This window comes from Dipodomys merriami, unplaced genomic scaffold (genome assembly GCF_024711535.1).
Source record: "Dipodomys merriami isolate MVZ:Mamm:240054 unplaced genomic scaffold, mDipMer1.0.p SCAF_60, whole genome shotgun sequence".
NCBI lineage: Eukaryota > Metazoa > Chordata > Mammalia > Rodentia > Heteromyidae > Dipodomys > Dipodomys merriami.
This window is the reverse complement of record NW_027206180.1, coordinates 4,353,162-4,364,301: the sequence shown is the minus strand read 5'-3', so window position 1 is coordinate 4,364,301 and position 11,140 is coordinate 4,353,162. Positions and strand designations below refer to the sequence as shown.

Here is an 11,140-nt window from a genome sequence, read left to right as displayed (position 1 = left end):
GGCGTCCTGGGGCCTGGAGGGATGCAAGGGCCCAACCCACCCAGGAACAGCAAGGCGGGGCATATCTTTGTCTCTGGGGGCCTTAGCACCACACCTAAGGGCAGGACCCCCACCCCACCACCCCCACTCCCGCCCCCACCCCGGCCCCCCCTCCCCCTTCCCTCCCCCACAGAGGAAGTCCAGGGCCCCAGCAGCCTCAGAGCAGCTCCTAGGGGATGGACTGCTGCCCTTGCAGTAAGGCGTGGCCTAGTTTGTGGCTGCGCCTCCAGCACCCACCACCCAGCCTCTCTGATCCTCCAATGCAAGAGAACAAATCCAGAGGAGACGCTGAGTTAGGGGCAGTGACCTTCCAGACAGGTGACTGATCAAGTTGTTGTTATTGATTTCCGGTGTTGTGAGTTCCACAGTCCCTTGGCCTCTTCTGACCCACACAGACGCAAGCACAGGCACATACATTGACATCGATGTACACACACGCACATGCATGGGCACAAGCATGCACACGCATGGATGGATGCACATTTGCACACACACATGGGCACAAACATGCACACATGTGGATGATGCATCTCTACACACATGGACACAAGCATGCACACGCATGGATGGATGCACATTTGCACACACACATGGGCACAAGCAGGCACACACATGGATGAATGCACATTTGCACACACATGGGCACAAGCATGCACACACATGGATGGATGCATCTCTACACACATGGACACAAGCATGCACACTCATGGGTGGATGCACATTTGCACACACATGGGCACAAGCATGCACACACATGGATGGATGCTTATTTGCACACATGGGCACAAGCATGCACACATGTGGATGGATGGATGCACATTTGCACACACACACGGGCACATGAATGCACACCTGTGCACACACACACATGCACACAGCACACTGCGCAGACCCAACATCAGGAAGACAGCCCCGCGGGGCCCAGCTCTGTCCCCAGGGCCCTCCTGAGCCTCTGAGGAGGGAGAGGTGGCAGCCAGCGCTCCTAGGCCAGGCCCTTGTCCTGGGGGAGGCCGCGGGCCCCGGCCTCGGCCTCTTCTTCCCGGGGGCGGCTCAGATGGGCTGGTCCTGCCCGGGCCGCGGACCGAGCGCGCGCGCGGCCGCCAGGAAAGCCGCCCCGGTGAGCAGCTGGGAGGCGAAGCTGACCCAGCCCAGGGCCAGCGACCAGCCGAAGCGGATGTCCACGCGGTCCAGCAGCGCCTGCTCCTGCAGCAGGCACCGCGCGGCGCGGAAGGCGGCCGCAGAGTAGGCAATGTACACACTCATCCCGGCCAGGGTCACCAGCGCTGTGGGCAACGGGCCCAGTGAGGGAGGACGCTGGGGCCGGCCCCTGGTGGGACTCCAGGAGGGACCGGCACCAGAGCCCTCAGGGCGGGGCCCCGGGCAGACTAGAACAGGGCTGTGTGACCTCTGACCTCCCGGCCCCTCTGGGCCCCTCCCGGCCACCCCCTGCACCATGCACCTGGCTGGTCCAGAAAATTCTGGAGCCACTTCAGCTCTAATATATAATAAATATGAAGTCTGCTGAACCCCCTCCCCAGAGGTTCCATGTGGGGGGCATCTGTAGGGGGGGGGCGTCTCATGTGTGTATGTGTGTCGGGCCTGGGGTTTGAACTCAGGGCCTGGGCGCTGTCCTTGAGCTGCCCACTAGGGCTGGACACACACATGCACACACACACCACACACACACCCCATTCCCAGAGCCTCTGGCCAGCCAAACAAACCAAACTCACCCAGCCAGCGTCTACCCTGTTCCCGCGCATTGGTCGTGGTGTGCATGTGTTGTGGTTGGAGGGTTGGTTGGAGATGGGGGTCTTGCTATGTTACCCCGTCAGCCTCCAACCTGAGCTCAGCCTCCTGAGCACTGGGATCACACGCCTGGCTAAATTGCACACCCTGTGACCATAGCATCTGGACGGTAACTAACACACACACACCCCCTCTAAGCACCCGTGGCTGCCTTCTCTGTAGCTGTGAGTCTGGCTGGTTCAGATTCCTGGTCTTAGTGAGATGGGAGTGGGTGTCTGTCTGTCTGTCTGTCTATGTGGGGTCTTTCCTGTTTCCCAGGTGCTCATCCGAATGGCTGGCAGGCAGGAGAATTGCAGGTGCCCTGGGAGTTGCTGAACAACTTAGTCCTCCTGTGCCTTTGCCAGATCATATCGCAGATGGAGAAACTGAGTCCCGGGGGCGGGGGGGAATTCATGGACAGCACGCACCCGGTGTGGGAGCATGGGGCCCGCAGGGCGGACATACCTCCAAAGAGGAAGAGCATCCCGGAGAGCAGCAGGAGGAGGTAGGCGCGGAGCAGGAAGCTCAGGAAACCCATCATCCCACCAAAAACCATCAGGATCAGGCTGAGCGGCAGCAGGATGACGAAAGTCCCGTGCATGGCTGGGGGAGGGAGACAGACAGACAGACAACAGACACAAACGCGTCAAAGAGCACAGGCCTTATACACGACGAGGGGCCACACTCTGATTACTTCTGGTGGTGGTGGTGGTGGGGCTTGAACTCTGGGCCTGGGCGCTGTCCCTCAGCTCTTCAGCTCAAGGCAAGCGCTCTACCACTTGAGCCACAGCACCACTTCCAGTTTTCTGGTGGTTTATTGGAGATAAGAGTCTCACGGTGTCCAGGCTGGCTTTGAATCACAATCCTCAGATCTCAGCCTCCTTCGCTAGGATGTCAGGCGAGAGCCGCCGGTGCCCAGCTCTCTAATTACTTTTGTGATCATTGGAAGTAGCAGGGATAAGCCAGGGGCTGGTGGCTCACACCTGTGATGCTAGCTACTCAGGGGCTGAGATCTGAGGATGGAGGTTCGAAGCCAGCCCAACAGAAAAGTCTGTGAGACTCTATTTCCAATTAACTACAAAAAAAAAAAAAAAAAAAAGCCAGAAGTTGGGCTGGGAAGGTGGCTTTCATGGTAGAGCGCTCGCCTAGCATGCATGAAGCCCTGGGTTCCATTCCTCAGTACCACATTCACAGGAAAAGCCAAAAGAGATGCTGTGGCTCAAGTGGTAGAGCACTAGCCTTGAGCAAAAAGAAGCTCAGGGACAGTGCCCAGGCCCTGAGTTCAAGCCCCAGGACTAAAAAATAAAAATCCAGAAATGTAGTTGTGGCTCAAGGAGCAGAATGCCAGCTGTGAACAAAAAAGCTCAAGAACAATGCCCAGGCCCTAAATACACACACACACACACACACACACACACACACACACACACACACACACACACACACACAGCCCCTCACCCCCCAGGGCCAGTGCGGCATTTGGGACAGCATCCACCCTGTCACCTGGGCTGCCTACCAGACCACTGCACGACACAGGAATGTATTTGTCAGCACAAGGGGGCGCCACACACGGAAGCTTTCTGGTTGACCCAGGAAGCAGATCCTCCCTGGGTTACAGGAAGCTCAGAGTGGTCATAGGGATGGGTGGAAGGAAGTCCCAGACCTCACGCTGCCTCTGCGCGTCCTGCTAACAAACACACACACAGAGGAGGGGCTGTGGCGCCACTTTTTCCCTACACACTCATTTGCCAAGTATTTGCAGGGTGTTTAGCATGAGCTGTAGACGCTGAGCCTTTTTAAGTCCTCGTGGCAGCAGGATAAACATGAGAATGGATGCTCTCTTCTCCTCCTTCAAGGCTAACCAAACCTTCGTTTCTCCTGGAAAGGGTCTGTGCATGCCATGTCCACCCAGCTGGGTGCCACCACTGTGGCCTCTCAATGCCCCTAAGTCCCTGTGCTGGTCTCCTGACACTGAAGGTATCTGTCACCTGTCTTACCTCCCAGGCCAGGAGTTCCTCAAGAGGGGGGCTGTCTCCTCATGAACTGTCGTTTCCCCAGGCTTCTGTCCGAGATCTTGAAATATAGTGAGTAGCCAATTGGTTATTTGTGGACCTTCAGTTGGATGGATGGGTGGATGGATGGATGGATGGATGGATGGATGGGTAGGTGGCTGGGTGGGTGGGTGGACAGATGGATGGGTAGATGGGTGGATGAGTGAATGTGTGGATGGATAGATGGGTGAATGGATGGATAGATGGGTGGGTGATGGATGGATGGAGGGAGGGATGGATGGGTGTAAAGATGTGTGGATGGGTGAATGGGTGAATAAGTGGATGGGTGGATGGATGGATGGATGGATGAATAGATAGATAGATGTGTAGGTGGGTGGGTGGATGGGTGGACAGATGGATGGATAGATGGGTGGATGAATGAATGGATAGATGAGTGAATTTGTGGGTGGATAGATGGGTGAATGGATGGATAGATGGGTGGATGGATAGATGGGTGGGTGATAGATGGATGGATGGGTGGGTAGAAAGATGTGTGAATGGGTGAATGGGTGAATAAGTAGATGGATGGATGGATGGATGGATGGATGGATGGATGGATGGATGGATGGATCTTGAGCTATATTGTGTGGCTATAAGGCAGAAAAATATGGCAGTTTCTGGGAAAACAGGGACAAATGAATCTGGACAGCAGGTGGGATGTTCAGTATCGTGGTCCTGGCTCTACAGCTAGGTGTGGATGTGGCACCAACGTGTCCCAGAGGGACTCACACATTGGCGTCCAATCCCCACTGTGAGGCATTTTTAAAAATAAGGAAACTGCCAGGCACTGGTGGCTCATGCTTGTCATCCTAGCGACTCAGGAGGCTGAGATCTGAGGATCATGGTTCAAAGCCAGCCCAGAAAGTCCATGAGACTCTTATCTCCAGTGAACCACCAGAAAACTGGAAGTGGAGCTGGGTCTCAAAGTGGTAGAGAGCTAGCCTTGTGTGAAAGAGCTCAGGGACAGCACCCAGGCCCTGAGTTCAAGCCCCACAACCAACAAAAACAAAATAGAAACTTAATGTGGCAATTGTTTGGATGGGACCTTTGGGGTGGCTGGGATTAGGTGATATCACAGGGCAGAGCCAGATAATAGAATCCAGGTGGATGTGTTAGAAGAGAGGAATCTGGGCATGCGTGCATGCCTGAAATCCTAGCTGCATGGGAGGCCGAGACAGGAGGAACGAGAGCCAAGGTCAGACCAGGCAAAGTCACAAGATCCTGTCTGCAAAACACCTGGATGCAGAGGGCTGACTCCAGCCCTCTGAGCCGGGGTAGAAGCTCCAGAGTTCAAAGTGAAGAAGAGGCAGAGGAAGGGGAGGAAGAGGAAGAGGAGGGAGATGAAAAGGCGTAAGAGGAGGGGGAGGACGATGGAAAAAGAGGAGGAGGAAGAAGAGGATACAGAGAAGGAAAAGAAAAGGGGCTGAAGAAGGAAGAGGAGGAGGAGAGGGAGGAAAGAGAAGAGGCAGGAGATGGAGGAGGAGAAAGAGGAGGAAGAAGGAGAAGGAGGGAGAAGAGGAGGTGGAGGAGGAAGAGGAGGGAAAAGAGGAAGAAGAAACCCCAGTAATTTACATGCTGAGGATGAGAGTCATGTGAATACATGACTTTGTCTTCAGCACCCCCACAAGGTACCCTCATGACCTTGGCAAGCCACGGAAGAGATCCCCAACTCCTCCCAGGGCTGGCAGAGGAGCAATCCCCGGGGGGTGGGGCTGTCTGAGTCCGTCCCCCCCTCCTTCCTTTCTTCCTAAGGAGATCCCTGGGATGGGGACTTGCAATGTGGGGGGCAAACTCTCCACCCCCCAGCTCAGCATCTCCCTCCATCTTCCCTCATCACCACCCCCCCCCAAACGCAGGCTGTGGCCAAGAGATGAAATCATTGCTTGTGTAGAAATTAATAAGATTTCCTGGAGGCGTCTCAGCCCTGGAGACCCCAGGCGCTGCAAGCTGGCGCGGCGCATGTTCAATTAAATGTTGGGGTGAGCACAGGCTCCCCCTGGGAAGGTTGTAAAACCTCCTGCTGGAATCCGGCTTGGCTGCGTGTCAGGTGCACACGCCTCATTCTTTGTTATTCGGTGTTCTTTTTCAGGGCTGTGGTCTTGGAACATGAATAGCGATTCTGCAGGGGTGTGGGGGGCTTTTTCTACTTGGAAACGCACCCTGGTCCTACTCACGCCTGTCTCCATCCACGCGCCCCCAAACGTGCATGGAGAGGAGGCTCCCTTTCAGGGTGAGGAGGTGATAATATGTCCCAAGAGGCTGACATGTTTGGGAGAGGGTTACTACGTCATGGGGAGGGGGCGGGGAACGGGAAGGGGTTGGGAGACCCCTTCAATCTGAGTCTCAGGCTGAGATGTCCAATTGCTGGGTGGTTTGAACCAACTACCGAAGCACTCTGAGCCTCATCACCAAATCAAGAAGAACTGAGCGCCGAGTACCTAGGATTTCATCAAGTCGACAGATGTGGCTGAAGGCAGAACATCTGCCTAGCAGGTGCCACACCCTGCATCCAAACTCCAGACATACCCAAAGTGATATTCAGCAGAGCTGCGACCCCACATCCACGCTGAACACGTATCTGTGTGTATGGAGGGAACACGCCATATCTTACCGTTCCAAACCACAACCCTTTGGAGCATCAACCACCCACAGGCATTAAATGTCTACCTGGACCAGGTGGACGTGTGCAGGACCACTCGAGACAAGCCAGGATGCTGCTCACACCATAGATTCTTTTTACAGATGACATACATATTCCTTAGAATGGACACATGCATAGAAATGTCTCTATCCAAAGCACGGAGGGTTTGCCTTGGGTTTCTGTTTTTACTGCTGTCTCCGGCTCCATTGCTTTTACACCTGGGGCAAAGAAGACACAGGGCAGAGGGAAGTGACGGTGGAAAGCTGCTTACTTGGGGCAGCCAGGAAGCAGAGAGGAGAGGGGTGGAGATGGGAGGGGAGGGAAAGGGAAGGGGGAAAGAAGGCTCTGAGGATGAGATGTTCTTTCAAAGGCACATTTCCTGACTGGGAAGGTGGCTCAGTGGTAGAGTGCTCGCCTAGCTTGCATCAAGCCCTGGGTTCGATTCTTCAGTTCCACATACACAGAAAAAGCCAGAAGTGGTGCTGTGGCTCAAGTGGTAGAGTGCTAGCCTTGAGCAAAAGAAGCCCAAGGACAGTGCCCAGGCCCTGAGTTCAAGCTCCAGGACTGGCCAAAAGAAAAAGAAAGAAAGCACACTTCCTTTGGCCTCCAGCCAAAGTTCCACTTCTACATCCCATTGGCTATGAACTCATCAATGGATTGACCCATTGATAAGGTAACGGTCATCCGCATAGAGCCATCAGCTGGGGCCAAGCATTTAACACATAGGCCAAACCATAAAGACCCACGGGCCTACACCTCCCTCCCTCCCTCCCTCCCTCACCCCTGCCTCCCCTCCATACCTACCGCCCAGTTCCCCATCTCGGTGCCTGACCCCCCCACACACACACACCACCTCCGCTCTCCACGCTCTCCCAGCATCATGGGAGGGCTGGTTTTAATTTTCCACACGGCTGCTGCAGCCCAGTTACCCAGAAAGATCAGAAACCCAATCTTGTGATTCCCCCCCCCACCTCATCTCGCACAGGAAGGACAGCTCAGCCATGCCACCAGCCCCAGTGCACTTGTCACCAAAGGTTCCCGGCTGGCCTGGTGGGTCCCTGGCTCTCTAGGGTCATCCTGCCCTGCTTGGTGACCTCCCAGCCATCAAGAGTCATTCTGGTCCAGGAAACAAAACCCCCACCCACAGTGCAGATTGGAGGAAACCTCCACCTGTACCCTGGTTGACGCGGGTGAGAATGAGGGTACAAATGGACTTGGACGCAATGCACAGGCCCACCTTCAGGCTATGAGCTGGTGGAGCACCAGAAAGGAGGGTTGGGTGAAAGGTTTGCCTAGAGCCCTTAGTCCGAGGGAGATCATGGCACACTACGGGGCACCGAGGTGGTCTGTCCGCTAGAGTTTTCTTGGAAGAAAAGAAAAAAAAAATCTCCACCCATAATCCCCTGCTCTTGTCCCCCCCTCCCCCCCAATGATCTAAAGGGCTAATGAACATGTTTTCTCCTCCCTGGATTCTGCAGCCAGAATGAAACGTCTTTACCTAATGCAAGAGCTTGAACCAAATTCAGAAATTGATTTGGAGGAGGTGGAAGCAATTCTGGGCAAGGGGAAAAAAAATCTCTTTCCAGGGGTGATTTGCAAGGAGCCCCAGATCGGAAGGGGCAGCTCGCCCTGCTTCAAGGATAATGTGCTGCTGATCGCATCCGCTCCCACTCCGGCTATGTGAGGCTCATGAAAGCTACTCTCGCCTTTCGCCCCCAAAATAACCTCAGAAGAAGGGGCGGCAGCCACCTCCATTCTGCCCACGTCTCCATTCTGGAGACAAGGCTCAGAGAGGCGCAAGACCATGGTCACCACCACCCAGCGAACTGGGGGGCTTAGACCTACAAATGGAGAGCCAACGCGCAATTCTTCTGCACACGTGTCAACATTCTGGAACAGCCCAGAGGGTACAGAAGCACATTTCAAAATCAAGCCAGGCAGCCGAGTGTAGAGTGGCCGTGCCTGGAATCCCAGGAAGATTATGAGTTCAAGGCCAGCCTGGGACTACATTCAGGCCAGCGTGAGCCACATAGAAGGACTCTGTCCTCAACTAAAAGTCAGCTCAGTGGTAACTGGGGGGTGGCTGAATGCCAGTACCAAGCCTGGCAAAGGGTCATGGGTTGACTACAGCTAGAAGAGTCAGGGATGGTTGGTTGGGGGAGAGTGACCGATGCCTAGGTACCAACTGTGAAGATCCGTGTTCTTCCGCCAAGCTCCATCAACAAGGTAGGGGCACCATGAGCTCTACTTTCCTTCGGCACATTTTCATTACCCTTCATGGAATCCTAGCCGCATGGTTCTGACATCTCATTCTACTTGTCAGAAGCTGAGCCTCTCCACTCACAAGAGCCAGTTAAGATGCTAGAAATTTTGAGAACCAGGTACCCCCATGTTAACAGCTTGACATGGGCCACCAAGAAGTATACATACAGGAATTGGCAAATGGTCTGGGCACTGTAGCACACACCTGTAATCCCAGTTACAAGGGAGGTGAAGGCAGGAAAATCATGAGACCCAGGCCACCAATGGGGGGGAGGGGGCAAAGTTAAGGAGACCCTATCTCAAAGATAAAATATAAACAAGAGGGCGGCAGGGCGTAACTCAAATGACAGAGCATCTGCCGGGCATCTGTTTGGCCCCTGAGTTCAATCTTCCACCACAACAGAAAGTGAAGTTGACAGACAACAACAGAAAGAGAAATTGACAGACCCACGGGTTTATTAATTTTGTTTTGTTTTCATTTCCTGAGCCAGCTGCTATGTATTTCCCAGCCTACCACAGGACTTTCCTTAGTACAACATACACAGAAAAAGCCTGAAGTGGGCTGGGCACCAGTGGCTTATACCTGTCATCCTAGCTACTCAGGAGGCTGAGATCTGAGGATCCTGGTTCAAAGCCAGCCCAGGGCAGGAAAGTCCGTGAGACGCTTATCTCCAATAAACCCCCAGAAAACCAGAAGTGGTGCTGTGGCTCAAATGGTGGAGCACTTGCCTTGAGCTGAAGAGCTGAGGGACAGCGCCCAGGCCCCGAGTTCAAGCCCCAGGACTGGCCAAAAAAAGGAAGGCCTTCTCTCCCTGTGTGCAGTTGCTTCACTGAAAGAAAGCATTTTCCACACCCAAGTACGCAACCCCTCTGCTTGGTTCTCGCATCCATGCTGGGTGCCAGGCACTGGGTTGGGGAACCCCCATCCCGGCATGAATGCAGTTTGATGGAAGAGGAACCCACTTGCTCCTCACCACGGTGGCCGCAAAACTGACACCCAGGGTCTCCTGCCAGGGTGAATCTCCCCCCCCCCCAGGTTGGTCTGCGATGCATCCGTCTGACAGCTATTGGTTGAGTGAATTCTAAACCACACATGACAGGCGGAGCAGGGCAGGCCTCCCTCCCTCCTTTGCTCCCTCTCCCATCTCCAGACTTAACCCCACACCCCTCGGCTCCCCTGCCCCGGGGTCGGAGGTCACCCCCGTGCCCCCCCCTCTGCAGGGAGGAGCGCTCCAGGAGGACGGGGTCCGCGGCCCCCACCAGGGCCCTCCCTCCCAGGACTCACTGAGGAGCTGTCGGCTGGAGTCGCTGACCGTCACGTTCCCTGGCCAGAAGGGGTTCATCAGCGGTGTGCACGCTGGGGTCTGCACTGGACAGGACGGGGAGTCAACGGCCCGCGATCGCCTGGGGCCCGCGATCGCCTGGGGCCCGCGATCGCCTGGGGCCCGCGATCGCCTGGGGTCCGCGATCGCCCCACCCGAGAGCCGGGGGAGGAGTGGGGGCCGGGCCCGGGTACCCCCCCCCGCCGGGCTCACCCTCCCTCTGCACCCCTCGATGCTGCGTCTGGGGCCCGGACGGGGCGCAAGCCACAGGCTCCCCGGCGCCGGGCCCCGCGCGCGCGCGGCGTGCTCACCCCGGCAGGTCCGCCAGAGGCCCGAGTGGGAGCTCAGGGGCTCGAGCCGCCCGCGGTCCTCGCTCTCCAGCCGCTCGGTGTCGATGATGTACCAGAAGTCCGTGCCGATGGCGGTGGCCAGCAGCACGAAGCTGAGCGCCCCGGTCACCGCCGCCGCGCCCGCCAGCGCGCCCAGGTGCACCCGCATGGCTGAGCCCGGGACACGGCCGCCGCCGCCGCCGCCGCCGCCGCCCGCAGCGCCCGGCTCCACCTCCGGACGCCCGGTGCAACTCTGGAACCCCGGCCCGGCTCCGATCGCACGCCCTCGACAGAGCCCCGGGACGCACGTGGCTCCCCCTCGCTCGGACACACCGCCTCCACCTGCCGACCACCTGTGCCGGCCGGCCGCTGCCGCCTTCAAGCCTGCTCCCAGCCCTGGCCCCGCCCACCAGAGCCAGGGCCCCGCCCACCAGAGCCAGGGCCCCGCCCATTTGACCCGGGCCTCGCCCACCAAGGCCCATAGCTCCGCCCACCAGCCCCAGGGCTCCACATGCTTTCGTTCCTGGCCTTGCCCACCAGAGCCCTGGCCCCGCCCATCAGGGTCCATGGCTCCACCCACTCGAGTCCACCCGCACCTGGCCCCGCCCCCTAGCTCAGCTAGGCCACGCCCACGCCTTGCCCGGCTCTGTGCTCCAGATCCGCGAACCCCCCCCCCCCCCCCAGCCAACCCCGCCAGCCCTGCACCTGCAG

At 56.9% G+C, this 11,140-nt stretch overlaps 1 protein-coding gene across 2 annotated transcripts; it reads right to left on the bottom strand.

Annotated features, from left to right (window-relative positions):
- Nucleotides 1-341: 341 nt before the first annotated feature.
- Nucleotides 342-10,781, bottom strand: Tmem114 (transmembrane protein 114). Of its 2 annotated transcripts, none has more exons than XM_070003360.1 (4): nt 10,412-10,781; nt 10,064-10,147; nt 2,290-2,427; nt 342-1,322 (listed from the first exon to the last, which is right to left on the bottom strand). In XM_070003360.1, the coding sequence occupies exons 1-4, from the start codon at nt 10,596-10,598 to the stop codon at nt 1,090-1,092; spliced, it is 642 nt and encodes a 213-aa protein (XP_069859461.1). In that variant the 5' UTR covers nt 10,599-10,781; the 3' UTR covers nt 342-1,089. The 2 variants fall into 2 exon arrangements, with proteins under 2 accessions (XP_069859461.1, XP_069859462.1); XM_070003361.1 differs by having other exon boundaries at nt 10,064-10,142; nt 10,412-10,497.
- Nucleotides 10,782-11,140: the final 359 nt, after the last annotated feature.